At 39.9% G+C, this 20,803-nt stretch overlaps 1 protein-coding gene across 2 annotated transcripts; it reads left to right on the top strand.

Moving 5' to 3' along the window:
• Positions 1-430: 430 nt before the first annotated feature.
• On the top strand, positions 431-18,249 carry LOC107777302 (uncharacterized). Of its 2 annotated transcripts, none has more exons than XM_075228552.1 (2): positions 431-976; positions 2,298-18,249. In XM_075228552.1, exon 2 carries the CDS (start codon positions 8,900-8,902, stop codon positions 10,163-10,165), a length of 1,266 nt encoding a protein of 421 aa, XP_075084653.1. In that variant the 5' UTR covers positions 431-976; positions 2,298-8,899; the 3' UTR covers positions 10,166-18,249. The 2 variants fall into 2 exon arrangements, with proteins under 2 accessions (XP_075084653.1, XP_075084652.1); XM_075228551.1 differs by having other exon boundaries at positions 431-992.
• Positions 18,250-20,803: the final 2,554 nt, after the last annotated feature.

Here is a 20,803-nt window from a genome sequence, read left to right as displayed (position 1 = left end):
ACATTAGTTTTATCACAAAATTGAAAATACAAAAATTGTTGCATATTACTCTATTTTAATCATGTATTAGATATTTTTAGAAGGATATGTTCCTTTGAACCTATTTTTATTTTAATATAATCTTTAAAAAATACAAAAAATAGTACCTTATTTTTTATCTTTATATAATTTTGAAAATACAAAAAAAATAGTTTCATGTTCAGCTTAATTAATTAGGATTAGTGTTATGTGGTGTAGTATTTCTATCTTATTATAAAAGGCATTTGTGTAGTCTAGGGACCCTTCTAGACTCTTTCTTTAGGGCAAAATAAATAAATAACAAGACCCTAAGGACTTAACACGAAATGACCTAAGGACTAATTGGAAAATACACAAACATAAACCTTAGACGTAATACCTATAAATACACTACTAGGGTGTTCAACCGAGACCTTAGATTTTGAAGACCCTTCAGACACATTTTGAACACATAACACTTGATCTCCTTCTCCATTGGAACAATAACCAAAAACCTAAAACCCTAAACAGCCATAACCATCTCCACCTGCTTCGTCTTCTTCTCCTTCACGTCCCAAACGGCCACCAGTCGTCACCCACGACCAGTGACCACCACCCTCGCTGCCATCTCCACCTGCTTCGTCGTTTTCTCCTTCACGTCCCAAACGGCCACCCATCTCCTCCGTCGTTAACCACCAGCATGAACCAGTCACCATTCCACCTCCAACAACCAGTTGACCACCAGCGACCACCAGCTACTATGGTATGCCGCTTCACCTCTCCTCCAAACGACAACCTAGCAGACAAGCAGCCTCCCTCATCTCAAATAGAAATTCTCGAGGTGGTCAGGCTTCGCTCAGCACAGAAACTTACACAGGCTTGATCTGACTTCTTTCTACGTGTACCAGTGGCTCTTCATTAGGGGCTCGTTTACAAGGAAACCTTCTGCTAGTGGTTCGTTCGAGTTTTGTGTATCCAGGTTCCAATCATTTGAGGTCCATTTCTCTTTATTAATCTTACCTGATTCCTGTTTGTGTTTTCCTATTTCTAATATCTAACTTTTTTTGTTTTCGATTGCTTTTTCGATGCTTTGCTGCATAAATAGTTCATAAATTGTTGTTATATGAGCTGGTGTTGTCTTATTTTACTGTGATTCTATGTTATATATATTTCTTATGTTAGATGTGTTTTAAGTTAAATTTCTTGGACATGAATTGAATTAGTTATAGTTGTTGTAGTTTAGTTAATTGATTAGGATAATTGGTTATAGCTGATATGGTTTAGCATAGAGTGAAAGGGGATTGGGATAGGACAGTAGTTTTAGGGATATCAGGAGGGTAATTTGGGAATTTAAAACTTGAAGAATTGGTTTAGTTGAGTGCTATGTCAATAAGCACTAATGTGTCATTAAATTAATGCATTTTGTTTAATATAGTGGGGAACAAAACATAATAAGGAGGTTTAAAGGGATTGATTAAACAATATACTACCCATAACCATTGAATTAAATAAAGAAAAAACAAGGGTAGTGGGGAACAAGTGAATTAAAAAGAGAACAAAACATGTAGTAGTGGTTGAGGAATATGATGGGCAGAAATACTTTCTTAATTAGCTTAATGCTCCTAAGAGCTGGAAAGTTAATAAAGTTTGGCTATAAATGAGAGGATATTGGAAAGAGTTAAGGGGGATCCAAAAATCAGTGTTAGTGAAATAGAGAGGTAAGGCATCATTCAGTTTTCCTTGGAGAGTTCTTTCGACAGCACTTTAAGAGCTAAGGATTCAATCTTTAAGGGGGTCTTTAATCAATCTTAGGGATCAGTCGGAGAGAGCATTTTTTCTTCAATCTTAAAAAATTAGTTTTGTAGAGAGAATTAAAAAGGCTGGCTTTTGAATCCTGAAAAAAGTCAGATTTGAGAGTTTAAAAACGTGAAAGCCTTTAATCAGTTTTGAGGCAGTCTTCAGAGAGCTTTATTGAGAATATTGTTCCATTGACACTGTTCATTACCTTTCAAGTTTTTGGGTTTAAATTCAGTTCCTCAGCTCATTTTGTTTGGAGTCTGTTTGGTTTGAGACAGTTGGTGGATCAGTTGATTGTTTAACTTCAGTACCTTGGGTTCATTCTTGAGTTTTTGGTATTCTGTTGAGGCTGTTCTATCTGCTCTGTTTGGTTTTCGAACTGTCCTGGGTATTGAACTTGATTGGTTGTTGCTATGGGAATTTGCTGGTTGGTTATCTGTTGTATTGCTGGTATTACTGCTGCTGCTGACTACTTCTTCTTCTTCTCCTATTTCCATTATCAGGGTACACATTTTAAACCTGATTCAATGTGACATCATCAGTTGATAATGAAATATGATGGAAAAATGAGTTTGATATAGTTTTCCAAATCCTTGTATGGTCTTGTGTTGATGTAATTCTGTACTGATGAGAATATGAAATGTTAAGGTAGTTTTGGTCTTTAATTATGAATAATAAACATAAGGCTTGTATAATTAGGATTGATTTCAGGTAGCCTTAGATTGTTTTAATTCTATGGACTGTAGCTGGATTGTTGAATCTATTTCTACAAACATGTGAATATCAATTGTAATTAATTTTAGTGTGTGATCAATAGTTATAAAATATAGTGTATTTAATTTGTTTCCAGTAGTCATAAAATAGTTTCAAATAGTTTATATGTCACAAAACAGGTTCAAATAAGTTCAAATGGAAATCAGCATGTTGGTTTAATATGTCTAGTTCTGAAATTGCGAGTTCACTTGAGTAAATAATATCATTTTAAATAGCAATTTGAATAATGTTAGTAACTAATGTTAGTTCTCAAATGTTAGTGATTAACATTAGCTTGATGTTAGTTTTTAAGCATTGATGCATTTTTTAACAAGTCGTAAAAAGAGTTCAAAAAATGGCTTTGTATTACACATAGTTAATTCCAATAGTCCAATTCATCTAATAAAGCTAAGTTTGAATTAGATCAAAATGGTAGTTGGTTTGTTAATATTTAAAACGGCAGGCGGCGGATTTTAAGTTAGGTAGCAGGTTCAAACTAGAAGGTATTTCCTTTTGTTTGGACCCGGACTTGAACTTGAAGTCTGAACTTTTAATGTTAATTGATTAGGATTTTTCTTTATTATTAGAGACAAAAATATAGAAAATGATAGTCACTTTCAGGTTTACCTTTTTTTCAAAACAATAAACGAGATGAGCCTCGCCGAACAAAGTACATACATCGCGGGGCCCTCAATAAATGGTTATAATAATTACTTAGATTTCGGGATGGGCCGTTTAGCAAATTTCACGGCCTTCCCCAAAATAACAACGCGCTAGTCACTGTAGGCGCGATTTTAAAAAAAGTCACCTCCTTAAACTCGGGTGTGCATTTCATGCGACCCAAGTCGAATCCCAAAATGTCGAATAAAATGTGTTCAGGATTGTGAGCACGTGATTTTTGCCCTATATGAATTACTCCTAGAAATTCAAAACAAAATAACTTCTTTCAGTGTTTGCAATTTTGCGAATTTTTGTGACGTTTTCCATTAATTGTTTGCATTTTTGTCTTTGCATTGTTTTAACTAATGAAAATACCAAAATATACATTGCATCCGCATTTAGGACTTAGTTTCACATATTTTTAGATTAATTAATAATTAGGGTTTTTACAAATTAGAAAAATCACAAAAAATAATTTATTTGTGCATTGCTTAATTCTTAGCTTTGAGTTTCGCTAGTTTTCTTCTAATTTGGTATTTAATTAATTGTGTCGATTATTAATTAGAGCTTAATATAATTTGATAGGTCAATTTAGTTTTTAAGAGTTAAATTAGGTTTTTATTTTAATTTGAAAAGAAAAGAGAAGAAATTAAAAAAGAATTTTGGTCCTCTTAATAAGAGACCCATTTTGGGCTAATTCTTTCAAGCCCCAAACCCAAGCCCAAAGTCTTCCCCTTAAACCCGACCCACTCCGAATTAAAAGAGAATAATGCCTAAGTCCCTAATCTCCAAGACCCAAACGACGCGCCCGACTGTTCTTCTTCTCCCAAAGAACATTCAAACCAAGCCCCAAATTCAGGCAAAATCCATGGCGAGTGAACATCAAACCTCACACCACGCGTTCCTCCTCTCTCCTCGTCACCATAGTGTAACGGTTTCTGACATATAGAAGATTCCATTCAGAGATTTTTGAGCGTTGTTTAGCTCCGGATCGACTCGCTGGATAAATGGGGGTCATGGATGGATGAAAATCAATCCTTGCCCTCCATTTGTCCAAAAAATCATTCATAGAAAGCAAATTGCAAAGAATTTCGGAGGGGTCTGTGGAGAAGGTTCGAGAAGAGCTACAAAGACTATATAAGGTGAGGTTTTTCAGAAATGAGGGGGATTTTTGGGTTCGGGGGGAAGAATTTTGGAGGAGATTGAGTTTTGAAAATAGTCTTACTTCTTCTTCTATACTGAAATTTGAGTTGAGTTTGACAATAAGAAAAGAGATATAAAAATGTTCATGATTCTTTGATTCTTTTTTTTTTTAATTACTTTCCAAAACAAAAATCAAAATATATATTCCGTCCTTTCCTTCTGGGTTGGAGGTGGTTTGAAAATGGTGCTCGATTGAGAGTCGCTGAGTTTGTTGTTGTCCGTGTTTCTGATTTCTACTCGATTCTGTTGATGGTTGTGCTGATATTAGCTATAGTATTTCATTTGTATTCAACATTCGAGCAAAGTTGATCGGAAGTATTTATTGATTCCAGGTTCATTTCTTCTTCATTTATATTTTTCTTCCTTGATTCTGTGTCGTGCGCTCATGTTCTGTTATGTTTTCAATCTAAGACTGCCTGAAAGTCAGTGTTTGGTTGTTTGAATTAAAAGCTGAGTCATGTTGGCCTTGGTTCAGGTTTGTTTCTGGTTGTTCTTTGTGTGTGTTTATTCTATATTGGGCGAGCGATTGTATGCACTGGTATAATAGCTGCAGCTGTATGAAGTCGTCCCACTCGTTTGTTAAATTTAAGGATGGGAACAAATTCATGAAACCTTAAGGGTTGAAGCTTTCTTGTTCGACCATTTCTGCCGGTTTAGTTGAGTTATAGATTATTCAGCTCTATGTTTTGTTTGAGAAGAGGTATTAGTTTTCTATGTGCAAATGTGAATCCGTTGCGCTTGCTAGATTTTTACATGAATGGCTAAACTTCTAATCCACTTTATGGTTGTTAGATGAGACGTATTTGTTGTTTGTCGATTCATTGAGTCACAGAATTTCTCACCCGTCTCGAGTGCAATATGAGCTAATGAAATTGACACTGGTAGTCTTTTGTTGTTGTTGTGTTACTCAGTCAATGGTATTTACCAGGACATGCTACGAGTGCTCGAAGATAAGCGATTCAATGCTTGTTCTAAAGCAGTAATTGGTCTAAACTTTGGCTATCCAAGTACAATTGATTTAAATTTTAGCAATAGCTTCTTAAGGTTTGGTTCATTCCTGTTGTGTTTGGCTTAGCTTTGCGTTTGTCTAAAGGGGGTCGAAGCTCAATTGTGTCGCTGTTTGTATATGCTCAGATTTGCGCTATTTGCCTTCTCTTGCTGGAAATCTATCTGCATTGTTACAGCTATAAGAACTTCGTTCTTTCGCACTGCCAAAAACAGTTGATTCAAGCGATGAATCATGCTGAAATATGCAGTATTGTGGGATATTTGTTTGGATTGTTAGCCTGCAGAAAATCTGCCTTTGTTTCATTTTTGTGACTCTCCTTCAGACGCCGCTGTTATTTTTCTTGTGTGTTACTCCTTTCAAGGATCGACAGGCCGTCGTGATTCACTCAAGAGTTTCATATGATATTTGAAAATGCCTACTTGTCTATCATTTCTTTTTCAAAGTAAATCTGCCTTCTTGTTGAAAAATGCATTAGTGTACTGTCCACTTACTTCAGGATACAAGGAAAGTATCAGTGGTAGTTTTTAAAAACACAAAGAGCCTTCAGTTCATTTTGCAATATTGATTGATAAGTGAGTACATTTGGTTTATGGGAAGCTTTGGAATGGTCTTGTGAAGGTTTATTTCTCACACTACTTCTTGGTTGAGATATGATTCATGAACATATGAGTTTATTTTTTATCTTGAGTTTATTTCAAACATATGACTGAAACGATTCTTGTTGTCACTTGTTATGGCTCATTAGATTTGGTTAAGCTTGTTATTGTCCTGTTTGTTTGATCTGAGAAGTTGTCATGGAGCCTTGAAACAGTATGGATATACCAAAGTGTACAGATCGGGGATGTGTGAGTGTATGCAATTTGTTTGCAAGTTTTTCTCTTACTGTTATCAGATGCTGGCCTCTTTAGAGCCCTATGTTGACTCTTGTCTGCCTATTGAGCATGTTGGTTGGTTTTTGTGGGTAAAAGCATGGTATGCTAGCCCAGGGATTCGATCCCCTGATCGTATTGATACAGCTGGACACGTTTGTCCAGTTTGGGCCAATCTCAGGCCCAATGACTATGTTTATTAGAAATTCTACCCATGTGCAAATATTGAAGTTTGGGCCCTCTTGGTTTCCTGGCTAATACGTCTGGCCCATATTTTAGTTAATTAAGTTTTCTTTGTTTATTTTTAGAGACAAATAAGTAGAAAAATATAGTTGCTTCTAAGTTTGCCCTTAAAATAAAATGATACGAGCCTCGCCCAATAAACACAAAATTGCGGGGCCCTCAATAATGGTTATAAAATAATTAGAATTTGGGAGAGCCGTTTAGAGAATTTCATGGCCTTCCCTAAAAATAATACTACGTTAGAACCTTTAGGCGCGATTTAACTAAATTACTTCCTTAAACACGGGTGCGCATTGATGCGACCTAAATCCAAATCTCGATGAAGTCGAAATGTGTCGACAATCACGGGGGCATTGATTGCGACGTGGTTCGAAACGCGTTTTCACGACGTCGCAATTCTTTTAAAATAAATAATGATAAAAAGCGGTTTACGAATACAAGGCACATAAGCTAGCATGTATTAAAATCAGATAAAATCAAATGCAGCAGTTAAGCGACCGTGCTAGAACCACGGAACCCGGGAATGCCTAACACCTTCTCCCGGGTTAACAGAATTCCTTACTCCGATTTCTGGTTCGCAGACTATAACAGAGTCATATTCTTCCTCGGTTCGGAATTCAACCGGTGACTTGGGACACCATTAATCTCCCAAGTGGCGACTTTGAATAATTAATAAAACCAAATCCCGTTCCAATTGTCCTTTAATTGGAAAAACGCCTTTACGCCCTTGCGGTGTAGGAAAAATGAGGTGTGACAGCTCTGGCGACTCTGTTGGGGATAAGAAGCCAGAACATTTTGTTCAAGGTTCAGAATTCGAGCTTAGATAAATTGTTATATTTGGCTATATCTGATTTTCCTACATGTTTCATGCGTAATGTGCTAAATGTTACCGCTTTGATATTATCTGAACTGTATATAAATTGTGCCGACACCCTTCTCTCTTCTTCTCCGGGGATGTGCTCACTGGTTGAGACTCCATATTGTGTTAGTGTCGAAATAAGAAAGAGGCCGGATCAGTTGCAAAGCCGGACGATCTCGCAGGTTCCCGGTACGCTGCCCCTTCCTCGATTCGAGTTGTCCGCTCGAGTACAGTCTAGAACACATACCTAGGTTTTGAACCTAGAATAACGTAACTTCATGTCGGATCCCTAGTAGGAACGCTTATTTTCATCATGCTGCATTTGACTTAGGGGACTCAATACAGGGGTTGGGTCCGTCTAGGGCTAGCAACCTGAAATGAAAAGGACCATCCTGATGCATCCTACTTGCCATGTACATATATTTGTTTCGAACTTGCATGTTGACCGGTTTCTGAATCTCGAGAATGTTTAAATTGAGGAAAAAAAAGAAAAGAGAAAAAGAGAGAAATAACAGTTAGGGAGTTAATTGATTATTTTAGAAAAACCAACGACCAAGTACTGTCGAATAAGAGTATTTTATTTTGGAAAAGTTGTTTGTTGGAAAAGGAAAATCAAAAAGAGTCTTATTTTTAAAATAGTTTTTTTATGAAATGCCAAAAATGAAAATGAAAAAGAGTCTTGTTTTTTAAAATAGTTTTTTTTATGAAATGCCAAAAATGAAAATGAAAAGAGTCGTGCTTTTGAAAGTGGTTTTGTTATTTTCTTTTGAAATGCCAAAAAAGGAAAATCAAAAAGAGTCTTGTTTTTAAAATAGTTTTTATTTTTATTTTTATGAAATGCCAAAAAAATGAAAATAAAAAAGAGTCTTGTTTTAAAATGGTTCGGTTAATCTGCTCAAACTACGTAGGTTTGATTCTCACAGGGCGTGAGTTACGTAGGCAACCCTCATCGGGTCCAACCTCCCCTATTGCAAAAATAGCCAAAAAATATATATCAATTTTTTTTTATCATAAATAAATCGGGTGATGCAGTTTTTGTCAAAAATAGCCAAATGTTCCCGAAAGGGACGTCAGAAGGCTGACTTTTCATAAACAATCATCTTTAGTCATTTTTAGATTTCTTTTGCCGGTTGACCCACACAGCCTTAAAATTGTCGTCCCTGAGGCGCTGAAAGGTCGTGTTTGCAATACCGGGTCTTTATTTTAATTTGAAAAACAAGAAAAAAAGTCATAAATAAGTTAGGTGATGCCGTTTTTGTCAAAAATAACCGAATGTTCCCGAAAGGGACACCGGAAGGTTGACTTTGCAAAGACGACCATTTTTGGACATTTCTAGGATTTTGACCGGTTGACTCTCACAGCCTTAAAATCTTCATCCTTGGGAGTGCTGAAAGGCCGTGTTCGAAAACCAAGTCTTTCATTTTAAATTTGGAAAAGGAAATAGTTAATTTTATTTTGAGTCAAATAAAAGTTTTGTTTTTGCTTAAATCACTTTAATAAAAGTGCAGGATGAGAACGATGCAAAACGAACATTTCTCAATAATGACTAAAATCCCTTTCGAGTTGCGGCTATGGTGGAACGATTTAGGCGAAGAAGGACAAGACGAAGTCAAGAAATATCTGAAAGGTCTTACGGGTTTATTGGAAATCAAGCCTCGGGGTGATATTATAAGAGCGTTGGTCACCTGCTGGGACCCGACGCACAATGTCTTCCACTTCACAGATTTTGAGCTCACCCCAACTCTGGAGGAAAAAGTCGGGTACATCGGAAATGCTGAGGTTCCATTAAGAGAAAAATATCTGATTGCTCCAAGAGCCATCACGGTGCATCGGTTTTTAGATTCATTGAAGATACCCAGGACAGTCCATAATACAGATTTGGCAAAAGTCTTCTGCACTTTGTCCTTTAAATACGACAGGTACGACCACATGGGAGGGTTTAACAAGACGGACATCAAGCTATGCAGTAAAAATAACCGTCAAAAATGGGATGAGCACAGACGGGTGGCTTTCATGATAACCTTTTTGGGTCTCTTGGTGTTCCCAAGGAAAGACAACAATATTGATATAAAAGTAGTCGGGGTCGCCAGTACCTTTCTTACTCAAGATAAAAGCACTCTTGCGCCTATGATCATGTCTGACATTTTCCGAGCTCTCACTGCCTGCAAAGCCGGAGGCAACTTTTTTGAGGGGTGTAACTTGTTGCTACAAATGTGGATGACCGAGCATCTATGCCCCCGTTCCCAGCTCTTGAGTTATGGTCCGTCTGACAAAACCTGTATAGGAGAATTTCACACAAGGATTGACGGGGTTAGTCTGCCTGAAGGAGTAACAGCGTGGGTATCATACTTTCGTACTCTCACGGCCAGTCAGATACAGTGGACGTTGGGATGGTTGCCTGTTGAAGAAATCATATACATGCCAGCAACTAGGTCGCATTTTCTTTTAATGGGATTTAAGAGCATCCAGCCTTATGCTCTATGTCGGGTTCTGAGACAACTCGGGAGATGCCAAACAGTGCCGTGGGAGGAAGATCTTAGTGCTCAAGTAATTGAGATTAGCCTGACAGACAGTTTCCCGAATCAAAAGTCCGTGAGATTTGGAATGAATGTCAATATCTACAAGCAGATACTTGTGTGCAGGATCGGGCCAAAGGAGAAATGCTGCCAGAATACCTCGCATGGTATAGAAGAGAACTTGAGCATCAGAGACCAGTTAAAAGACCCCACATCCAGGATTTCACTGAATCATCACAAGAACAATGGGGTTGGCTAGCAAAAGAAGAAGGCTATCAGGCTGAAATCGGCAAGCTAAAACAACAGATTAGAGCTCTGAAATTTGAGAAAAGTGTGCAAGTTGCTGCTGATCAGGGAGAAAAGAATAGGTTGGCCCAAGAAAACGAGGCGCTTAGGGCCCAAATCCAGCAAATGAGGACAGCCGCCAATAACCAACAAAGGAGTCGGTCGGATGAGCGGTTGATAAAGGGGCTGAAAAAGGAAAGTAGTGAGTGTCGGGATAAACTGAAAAAATTCGATGGCACCATAGCGGGACTCCGGGCACAGTGGGTAAAAAGAACAGAAGAACGCACCCATTACATGCAACAATTGAAGAAGGATTATGAAAAGACCATTGCTAGTCTGAAAAGAAAGGTGGTCACCTTTGAGGATAAAGCAGCTAAGCAAGCTAAAGTTTTTGAGACCGAAAATGAACATTGCTATGATTTACTGGCCCGAATGGAGGTAGAGATACAACAGCTGCAGGACCAGCACCTTCAGGATTCTCATGTGTTGGAGGCTCGAAATAATCAAATAAGGCGATTGCTTATAGAAAAGGGTCGAACAAGAGACAGGATTGAGACCATTGCCCACGCCATCCTTAGGAGATGTCGGGCATGTGAAGACATGACCCGCACTACCTTCTTCTCGGCAGTGATGATTTATGTCAAGCGAACCATGTATGTGTTGGAGCAACTTGAAAGGGATTTGGCCCCTAAGCCCGCGGCGAGGCCGGACGATGCCCCGCGGGCACCCACTTTTGAAGCACTAATGTATTCATAGATCGAGTATGTATTTTCCATTTTAGAGTTTGTTGTTTGTCAGTCTGTTTTCTTTTTGCATCCAAGTATGCTAGTATGTTTGGAGTCTGTGTTTGAGTTTAGTTGGAGTCGGTTATTTTCCATTTCAAAATGTTTAGTTTGTAATAGAATGTTGTGGTAATGAAAAACTTGAAAATTCCCAAAAATTGACCAAATTATATATTATGGCATTTATTTTCACGAACTACGCCTGGTCTGATTCGTGCGGGGTCACGATACGTAGGCAATCTCCATAGGATTCGACCGTAACTAATTGAAGAGAGAAAGAAAGAAAGAAAACAAGAGAGGATGGAAAAATAAGAAAAGAAAAGAGCGGAAAAACAAGAAAGGAATAGAATGCGGAAGGAAAAGAAAAGAGAAAAGAAAACAAAGAGAAATCTTACAGTTGGAACTAAGAAAATGTCGGGATGATGCATGCGGTCGAGCAAATGCATAATAGAAATGGTTAACTGTATAGGTGCATTCTTGCGCAATGTGCGGTTATCCAATCTGTTAAAGACTAATCGCTAACGGAATTGTTGTCTAAATATGTGAGTTCAGGCAGGTGGTTAGTTGGTCTGCATTCTGGCAACTCATTCATACAACACCCGATCGAAAGACAGGTTGAATATAGCCAATCAGGAACCAGAAACGAGTATTGTTGACCCATCGAAAAAAGTAGAAGAAATGGACGTTCATGCAATGAGGGAGGAAATGCATAAACTAAAGCAACAAATGGCTGAAATATACCAAACCTGGGCGAAGGGGCATCCACCGCCAGTTTATCCCGCTAACCCCGCTTATATCCCACCATTGGCCCAGCCTCAAGAGCCACCCACTGTGAACTCATCTCCAGCCTTTCCTCTCTACCAACAATGCCAAGGCACCACTTCTCATACATCACAAGCTCCTCCACCCAAACAAGTCTCATATCCTCCTCCACCAATCACTCCTGTCTTTGTGGCACCTCCACCTACCACACTGCAAAGATCATCCACCGAGCCTTTGTTTCAAACCCACGATGACCAATATTATCCCCCTGAACCCATTTTTAAAGCTCTTGAGCCATATACCTATACACCCCATTTTAAGATCCCGGAAGAAGTTGAGAAGCCGGTTAAGAATGCGGAACACGAAGAAGTGATTCGTAAAATCAAAAGCCTGGAGAAGTCCTTCAGAAATATGCACGGTTTAGGCAGCCAGGTTAGCGTGGCCTAAAAAGACCTATGCCTATTTCCCGATGTTCAGTTGCCTGCGGGGTTTAAAATGCCAAAGTTTGACTTGTATGAGGGGCACAGTGACCCAGTAGCCCATTTGCGTGGCTTTTGTAGCAAGATGAGAGGTGCTGGGGGGAAGAACGAATTGTTGATAGCATATTTCGGTCAAAGTTTGAGCGGGTTCGCGCTGGAATGGTACACGAGACAGGACCCGGTAGATGGTACACATGGGATGACCTTGCACAGGCGTTCATTGGCCATTTTCAGTATAATCTCGAGATAGTCCCCGACCGTCTATCATTGTTAAAACTTGAAAAAAAGCCGGGAGAGAGCTTTAGAGAGTTTGGTTTCCGCTGGAGAGAGCAAGCTGCGAGAGTTGACCCCCCAATGAGGGAAAGTGAAATGGTAGATTACTTTTTGCAGGCTTTAGAGCCAACATACTTTGGGCACCTGGTGACGGCAATCGGTAAATCTTTTAACGAGGTGGTGAAAATGGGAGCCATGGTCGAGGAAGGTTTGAAGTCCAATAAAATCATGAGCTATTCAGCAATTAAAGCAACCACTCAGGCCATCCAAAGTGGTACTGGTGGTGTGCTAGGAAAGAAAAAGAAGGAAGAAGTCGCAATAGTTGAAGCTAGCACTTGGTCCAGGTCTAGCAACCCTCCACCCTACTACAACCAGCCTAGACCCCACCACCCAAATTACCCGTATACCCTATATAGCCCACCATAACAGTATTATCCACCACCGGAGCCACACTTTTTTGTCCATCACTCCCAGATATATACTTAGCCCCCGGCGCACCCGCAATGTCATGTACTGGCTCCCCAAAACACATATCCACCTCCACAAAACACATATCTACTCCCCAGGGCTTACAGACCAGGAGCTAGCTTTCGCCCGAACCAAATTTTTAGAAATGAGAAAGTCCAGAACAAAAGAACCTTTACTCTATTGGGAGAATCTTATACCACTCTCTTCCATAGATTGAAACAGCTGGGAATGTTGACCCCAGTCGAGCCCAAAACGCCAAATCCCCCTCCAAAAAACCTGGACCATTCGGTCAGTTGTGAGTATTGTTCAGGGATGCCGGGGCACGATACTGAGAAATGCTGGAGATTGAAAAACGCAGTGTAGGAACTTATTTATAATCTCCGTATTGAAGTACAGGCTCCGGAGGCGCCAAACATTAATCAAAACCCATTGCCGGCACATCATGAGGCCAACATGATTGAACTGCTATATAAGGGAGCGGAGCCTAAAAAGCCCTCGCAGTCGGTCATGATGATCCATTCTACTGAAGCCAAGTTGAAAGAAAAAGTAGTTAGGTCAAAGCCAGCAACTCAGCCAAAGGGGGTAGATGACAAGCCAGTGGTGGTAATAGGGAAATGGTCGTCCGTCGTCGTAAAGAAGCCCGAACCAACCAAGTTAGTGGTACCAAGGGCATCATCTGCACCCGTGGTTGTTGTGAAAGGGGCCTACATAAAACCAGTTGTTACAAAGCTGGTAGTTCAATTACCCGTGGTTGATAGCAAAGCCGTGTTGTGGAAATATGAAAAGGTAGTGGTGACATACAAAGGAAAGGAAATTGAGGAAGAGAGTTGTGGGGCGCAGGGATTAACTCGATCAGGACGTTGTTTTGCTCCCGAAGAGTTGAGAAAGGCCAGGGCTACTAAAGACAATCCAGTACTAGTCAAAAAGGTTGTGACGGAGGAAGAAGCGAAAGAGTTTTTGAAAAAGATGAAAATACAGGATTATTCCATTGTTGAACAACTGAGAAAAACGCCGGCCCAGATCTCGTTGTTGTCATTACTGATCCATTCGGACAAGCATCATCGAGCTTTAATGAAGATATTGAATGAAGATATTGAATGAAGCTCATGTACCCGAAAAAATTTCAGTAAACCACCTGGAGACAATTGCCAACAAAATCTTTGAGGTAAACAGGGTGACATTTTCCGATGATGAATTGCCCGTAGAGGGCACATAACATAATAAAGCTCTCTACTTGACGGTCAAGTATGAAGATTCAGTGGTTACTCGGGTGTTGATCGATAATGGGTCCAGTGCCAATATTTGTCCTTTGTCTACATTGAACAAGTTGAAGGTGGATGATGACAGAATTCATAAGAATAGCAGTTGCGTTCGAGGGTTTGATGGGGGTGGTACAGACACAGTGGGCGACATCATACTTGAATTGACAATTGGTCCGGTAGAGTTCACCATGGAGTTTCAGGTGTTAGACGTGGCATTATCTTTCAATATTCTATTGGGGCGACCATGGATCCACACTGCCAAAACGGTGCCTTCTTCATTACATCAGATGGTCAAATTCGAGTGGGATAGACAAGAGATCATAGTACACGAGGAAGACAATTTGAGCGTTGTAAGTGATGCCATCGTGCCCTTTATAGAGACTGATGATGATAACGGGCCGTGGGTTTATCAGGTCTTCGACACAATCCCAGTGGATAAGGTACCGAAAGATAAAAACATTCCACGTCCCGGGGTAGCAGCCGCGACCATCATGGTAGTGTCAGAAATGCTAAGTACTGGGTTCGTGCCAGGAAAAGGTCTGGGGCCGGAGCTTCAGGGAATTGTCCAACCTGTTTCTTTGCCTAAGAATTTGGATACCTTCGGGCTGGGGTTCAAGCCAATAGCGGCGGATGTTAGAAGGGCTCGTAAATTGAAAATGAAAGCTTGGGCTCTTCCTTAGCCAATTCCACGTCTGTCCAGGTCCTTTGTCAGGCCGGGTGTCAGAAAGCAGTTATTGGCAAAGGTGTTGGGTCCATTGATCGGGGCAGAGGGGAACTTGGATAAGGTGTTCGAGAGGGTATTTGCTGAAGTGAATATGGTTGAGGCCGAGGAAGGGTCAAGCAAAGCAGATATACAGTACATCGGACCACGTGCTAATGTCAACAATTGGGAAGCTACTCCTCTTCCAATTCGGAGGGAGTCGTGGTAGTGGGTTTTGTTTTCCTTTTGTTCACCTGGATTATTCCAGGGTTTGTAATTCAGTTGCTATGTTCCGTCCATTTGGATGAGTTAAAACCCTGTTATCTTTACATTCAATGAAATGCAATTTTCTTCTTTCTTCATTCCTAATTTTGTTTCCATTTTTCTTTTCTTTTCTGTACAGTTCTTTTTATGCTGATATCAATGACATGACATGCATGAGGAATCTTTGGCCCAGTTTTAAAAGCCAATCTAACTCAGAAATAATAATACAAGAAATCGAGTGTGATGATGAAGTGGAATGTGATGATGACGAGGCCTACGAGGAAATTAGTAAAGAATTAAGTCACTTTGAAGAAAAACCCAAACCTAACCTAAGCGACACAGAAGCAGTTAATCTAGGGGACCAAGACAATATTCGTGAAACTAAAATAAGTGTTTATCTGGAGCCACTACTCAAGGAGGAGATAATTAAAGCATTTTTTGAATACAAGGATATTTTTGCATGGTCGTATGATGATATGCCAGGTCTAAGTAACGATTTAGTAGTTCACAAATTGCCCACTGATCCGGCACTCCCTCCTGTCAAGCAGAAGCTGAGAAAGTTCAAAATAGACATAAGTGTAAAGATCAAGGAAGATATTACCAAGCAGTTTGATGCAAAGGTCATTCGGGTTACACGGTATCCCACCTGGTTAGCTAATGTTGTGCATGTGCCGAAGCAAGATGGCAAGACCAGGGTGTGTGTCGATTATCGGGATCTTAACAAGGCAAGTCCAAAAGACAATTTTCCACTGCCAAACATCCATATATTAATTGAAAACTATGCCAAACATGAGATTGGCTCTTTTGTGGATTGTTATGCAGGTTATCATCAGATTCTAATGGACGAAGAAGATGTAGAAAAGACGGCATTCATCACGCCATGGGGAACGTACTGTTATCGGGTCATGCCGTTTGGTTTGAAAAATGCTGGGGCAACTTATATGAGGGCAATGCCAACAATATTCCATGATATGATACACAAGTAAATCGAGGTGTATGTGGATGATGTGATCATGAAATCTAGACAGTAGTTTGACCATGTTAGGGATTTGAGGAAGTTCTTTCAAAGGCTTCGCAAGTACAATCTTAAGCTCAATCCAGCAAAATATGCTTTCGGGGTGCCATCTGGAAAGTTGTTGGGATTTATAGTCAGTCGGCGGGGTATTGAACTAGACCCGTCAAAGATCAAAGCTTTTCAGGAATTGCTGCCTTCAAGAAACAAAACAGAGGTGATGCGTTTGTTTGGAAGATTGAATTATATCAGTAGGTTCATTGCTCAGCTCACGACAACTTGTGAGCCGATTTTCAAATTGTTAAAAAGAAATGTTGCAGTCAAATGGACTGATGAATGTCAGGAGGCTTTTGATAAGATAGAGGGGTATTTGTTGAACCCACCCGTGTTGGTCCCGCCATAACTAGAGAGGCCTTAGATTCTATATCTGATGGTTTTGGATAATTCATTCGGCTGTGTACTGGGGCAGCATGATGTTACGAGCATAAAGGAGCAGGCTATCTATTATCTCAGCAAGAAGTTCACATCTTATGAGGTTAAGTATACTCATCTGGAGAGGACATGTTGCGCCCTAACTTGGGTGGCACAAAAGTTGAAACATTATTTGTCATCCTACACTACTTACCTCATATCTCGCTTGGACCTATTGAAGTATATTTTTAAGAAGCCTATGCCCACAGGGAGGCTTGCAAAGTGGCAGATCCTGCTTACAGAGTTTGACATTATCTATGTGACACAGACTGCGATGAAAGCACAAGCATTAGCTGATATTTGGCTGAGAATCCAGTCTATGAAGATTATGAACCTCTGAAAACTTATTTCCCTGATGAAGAGGTAATGCACATTGAAGAATTCGAGCAAGTTGAGAAGCCAGGATGGAAACTCTTCTTTGATGGGGCTGCAAATATGAAAGGCATGGGAATATGAGCGGTACTCATTTCTGAAACAGGTCAGAACTACCCTGTTACCGCTCAACTTCGTTTCTATTGTACGAACAACATGGCAGAATATGAGGCGTGTATCTTGGGACTGAGATTAGATGTAGATATGGGTGTCCAGGAAGTCTTGGTCATGGGTGACTCGGACCTACTGGTACACCAAATTCAAGGAGAATGGGAAACACGGGATTTAAAGCTTATACTGTACCGGCAATGTTTGCATGAGCTTTACCAACGGTTCCAGTCTGTAGAGTTCAGGCACATTCCAAGAATTCATAACGAGGTTGCCGATGCTTTGGCTACTTTGGCATCGATGTTACATTATCCGGACAAGGCTTATGTGGACCTATTGCGAATTCAGGTACGTGATCAACATGTTTATTGCAATATGGTAGAAGAGGAACTTGACGGCGAGTCGTGGTTTCACGACATCATGGAATATATCAGAGTGGAGGCGTACCCGCTACAGGCCACTGGTGATCAGAAAAGAGCGATTCGGCGATTGGCAAGCGAGTTTTTCCTTAGTGGAGGAGTGTTATATAAAAGAACCCCAGATCTCGGGCTGTTGAGATGCATAGATGCAAGGCAAGCCACATCTATCATGACTGAGGTACATTTGGGAGTCTGTGGACCGCATATGAGCGGATATGTTTTGGCAAAGAACATCCTACGGGCAGGTTATTATTGGCTTACTATGGAGCGGGATTGTATTGGTTTTGTGCGTAAATGCCATCAGTGCCAAGTACATGGAGATTTGATTCATTCTCTGCCATCAGAACTACATACGATGTCTGCGCCATGGCCTTTTGTTGCATGGGGCATGGATGTTATTGGGCCAATCGAACCGGCAGCGTCAAACGAGCACAGGTTCATTTTGGTAGCTATAGACTATTTTACCAAGTGGGTGGAGGCTAAAATGTTCAAGTCTGTAACCAAGAAAGCTGTGGTGGATTTTGTGCATTCGAACGTTATCTGTCGATTTGGGATACCGAAAGTGATCATTACAGACAATGGGGCAAACCTCAATAGTCATTTGATGAAGGAAACATGTGAGCAGTTCAAGATTACCCATAGGCATTCTATTCCGTACCGCCCTAAGGCCAATGGTGCGGTTGAGGCGGCCAATAAGAATATAATGAAAATATTGCGGAAGATGGAAGAAGGTTCGAGATAGTGGCATGAAAAGTTGCCTTTTGCATTGTTGGGGTATCGCACCACCGTTCGTACTTCGATGGGAGTGACTCCTTATTCATTGGTGTATGGCACCGAGGCAGTAATACCCGCAGAGGTGGAAATCCCGTCTCTGCGAATCGTTGCGGAGGCTGAGATCGATGATGATGAATTGGTGAAAAGCCGCCTTGAGCATTTGAGTTTGATTGACGAGAAGAGATTGGCATTAGTGTGTCATGGTCAACTGTACCAACGAAGAATGGCAAGAGCATACAACAAGAAAGTGCGTCCAAGGAAATTCGAAGTCAGACAGTTAGTACTAAGGCGGCTTTTGCCTCATTGGGCTGAAGCAAAAGCAAAATTTTCCCCAAACTGGCAGGGACCATTTGTAGTAACAAGAGTGTTATCCAACGGTGCACTGTATTTGACAGATGTAGAAGGAAAATGTATAGAAATGGCCATCAATTCTGATGCGGTCAGAGATATTATGTATGATTTCTTTATTTCTGAATGTATCTATTTGTATTTGGCATATCTTAAAGATTGAAATGATGAAGGCGTTTTGTCCTGCTATCCAAACACTTTTATCCCTTGTCATCCCCTTTGAGCCTTACTTATTTTCCATACCCCTATTTCGGAATCAATGGCACTATCAAGGAACATAGGTGCCGAACATAAAAGAAAAAAAATAAAAGCAAAGGAAAAAGGAAAGAAAAGGAAAGAAAAGGAAAAAAAAGAAAGAAGAAGAAAAAAAAGAGAAAAGAAAAAATGAAAAGTGAAGGAAAAGAGAAAGAAAAGAAAAGAAAAAAAGAAAAGAAAAGGAGAAAAAGAGGAGAAAAGAAAAGAAAAGAAGATGAAAAGAAAGAAAAGGAAAGAAAAAACACAACAACAAAGGTAATTATGATACCGTGAACTACGTTTGACTTTATCCCGAAAGGGTACGTAGGCAGCCTCTCTGAGGTTCAGTCATACCCAAAATAAAAATCCAAAAGTCCCCAAGCAAGAAACTGGGGCAGAAGTTGTGATTGTTGTGAGAAGTTGGATTCCGAAAGTTGTAATTTGAACCCATTTGAATTGTTTTGAGCCTTTTATACCTTTCTTTCTAACCCAATCCAAAAGCCTACATTACGGTCCAAAGAAAGACCTTCTGATCAGTTTTTGAGAAATGCCAAGTTGAGCAGGTAGAAGTAACTCATGATAGGGGCAACACTATGGTTCAAGCAAGAAAAACAAAGTAAAAAATGAGAAAGTCTTATTGGTTAAAACCTTCAAAGGCACCATAAAGCGACAGGAGCTGAGAGAAAAAATAAATGAGAGAGTCTTATTGGTGAAAACCCTCGCGGGCACCTTGAGGCGAAAGTGAGTTGAAAAATGGTTAATTGGCAAAAGGTCTGTGGGTGAAAAACTGTTTCGAGGCACCGCAGGATGAACAAAGTTAAGGTTTGGGTAAAGTAATCAAGTGATGGAAATTCTGGAGCAACAAAGTATTGGCAATTGAAAGCTGGTTAGTTGGACAGATTGGGCCGATTAATCCAAAATGCATGTCATGACCATTGGTACCAGCTGTTCCGCTCAGATAAGTTTCTTTTCCTTCTCTTTTTAAACAGTCATCTGGTTTTGGATTCTTCTTATCCTTAACTCAAAAAATCATTGCATTTCATTTTCTTTTGAGGGTTTTATCTAGCTAAGATTTTTCAGTGCCAGTTTTGTTCAATGCAAGAAAAAAAGACTTCAAATCTCACTACCATCTTCCGAAAATGGTAAAGCATAATGTTGTTAGAGCATGTCAACATCAACATGATGTAAAATGGAATATGGGAAGTCGCAGGAAGTTTCATCGGTGGAATAATTGGGAAATGTTGTGGGAAATGTGAAGGTTCAGACAGAGGGGTCGGAGGTATGAAACAACAGCACGAGTATAAAACATTCGGGTTGTCAGAGGTTGGGGAATTCGAAAGTCAGTCAGAAAGTCAAGCGGTTCAGGGTCAGTTCAAGGAAGTCAGTCAACACAAAGCAAGGCAGTGGAAGGATTTTTCAGCAAGAATGCCATCAACTAACCACCGTTTTAAACTAACGAAATTTTCTTTGATTGAAACAGGGGCAGAAAAGTTAGTTGTTGAGGAGGAATTCTCCAGGAGGGAAAAACAAGCAGTAATCAGGTTTGACCGCAAAGTGTGGTTTGATTAAATACAAGATAATCATGAATAGCATAGGGGAATATAATTTGGTTGCAAAGTTTGCATGTTTAGGATAAAATTCAAGTTGTCAGGACCTTCCTGGATAATAGGACGTAATTCAAATACCGGGGTAAGATAACATGATATAGTGAGAAGTAACACCTTAGGTTCGTAATTGTTTGGAGTTGTCAGGATCTTCCTGGATAATAGGATGTAGTTTAAAACTCTTGTAGATAACATGATGTAGTGATAGTAATACCTAAGGTTTGTAATTATGAGGAGTTGTTAGGACCTCCCTGGATAATAGGATTTAGCTTTCAATTCT

Source organism: Nicotiana tabacum, chromosome 13 (assembly GCF_000715075.1).
Source record: "Nicotiana tabacum cultivar K326 chromosome 13, ASM71507v2, whole genome shotgun sequence".
Lineage (NCBI taxonomy): Eukaryota > Viridiplantae > Streptophyta > Magnoliopsida > Solanales > Solanaceae > Nicotiana > Nicotiana tabacum.
This window is presented reverse-complemented; position numbering and strand designations above follow the sequence as displayed.

Coding starts and splice junctions, on each gene's coding strand:
- LOC107777302 (XM_075228552.1), top strand. CDS start 8,900: ATGAGAACGATGCAAAACGAACATTTCTCAATAATGACTAAAATCCCT.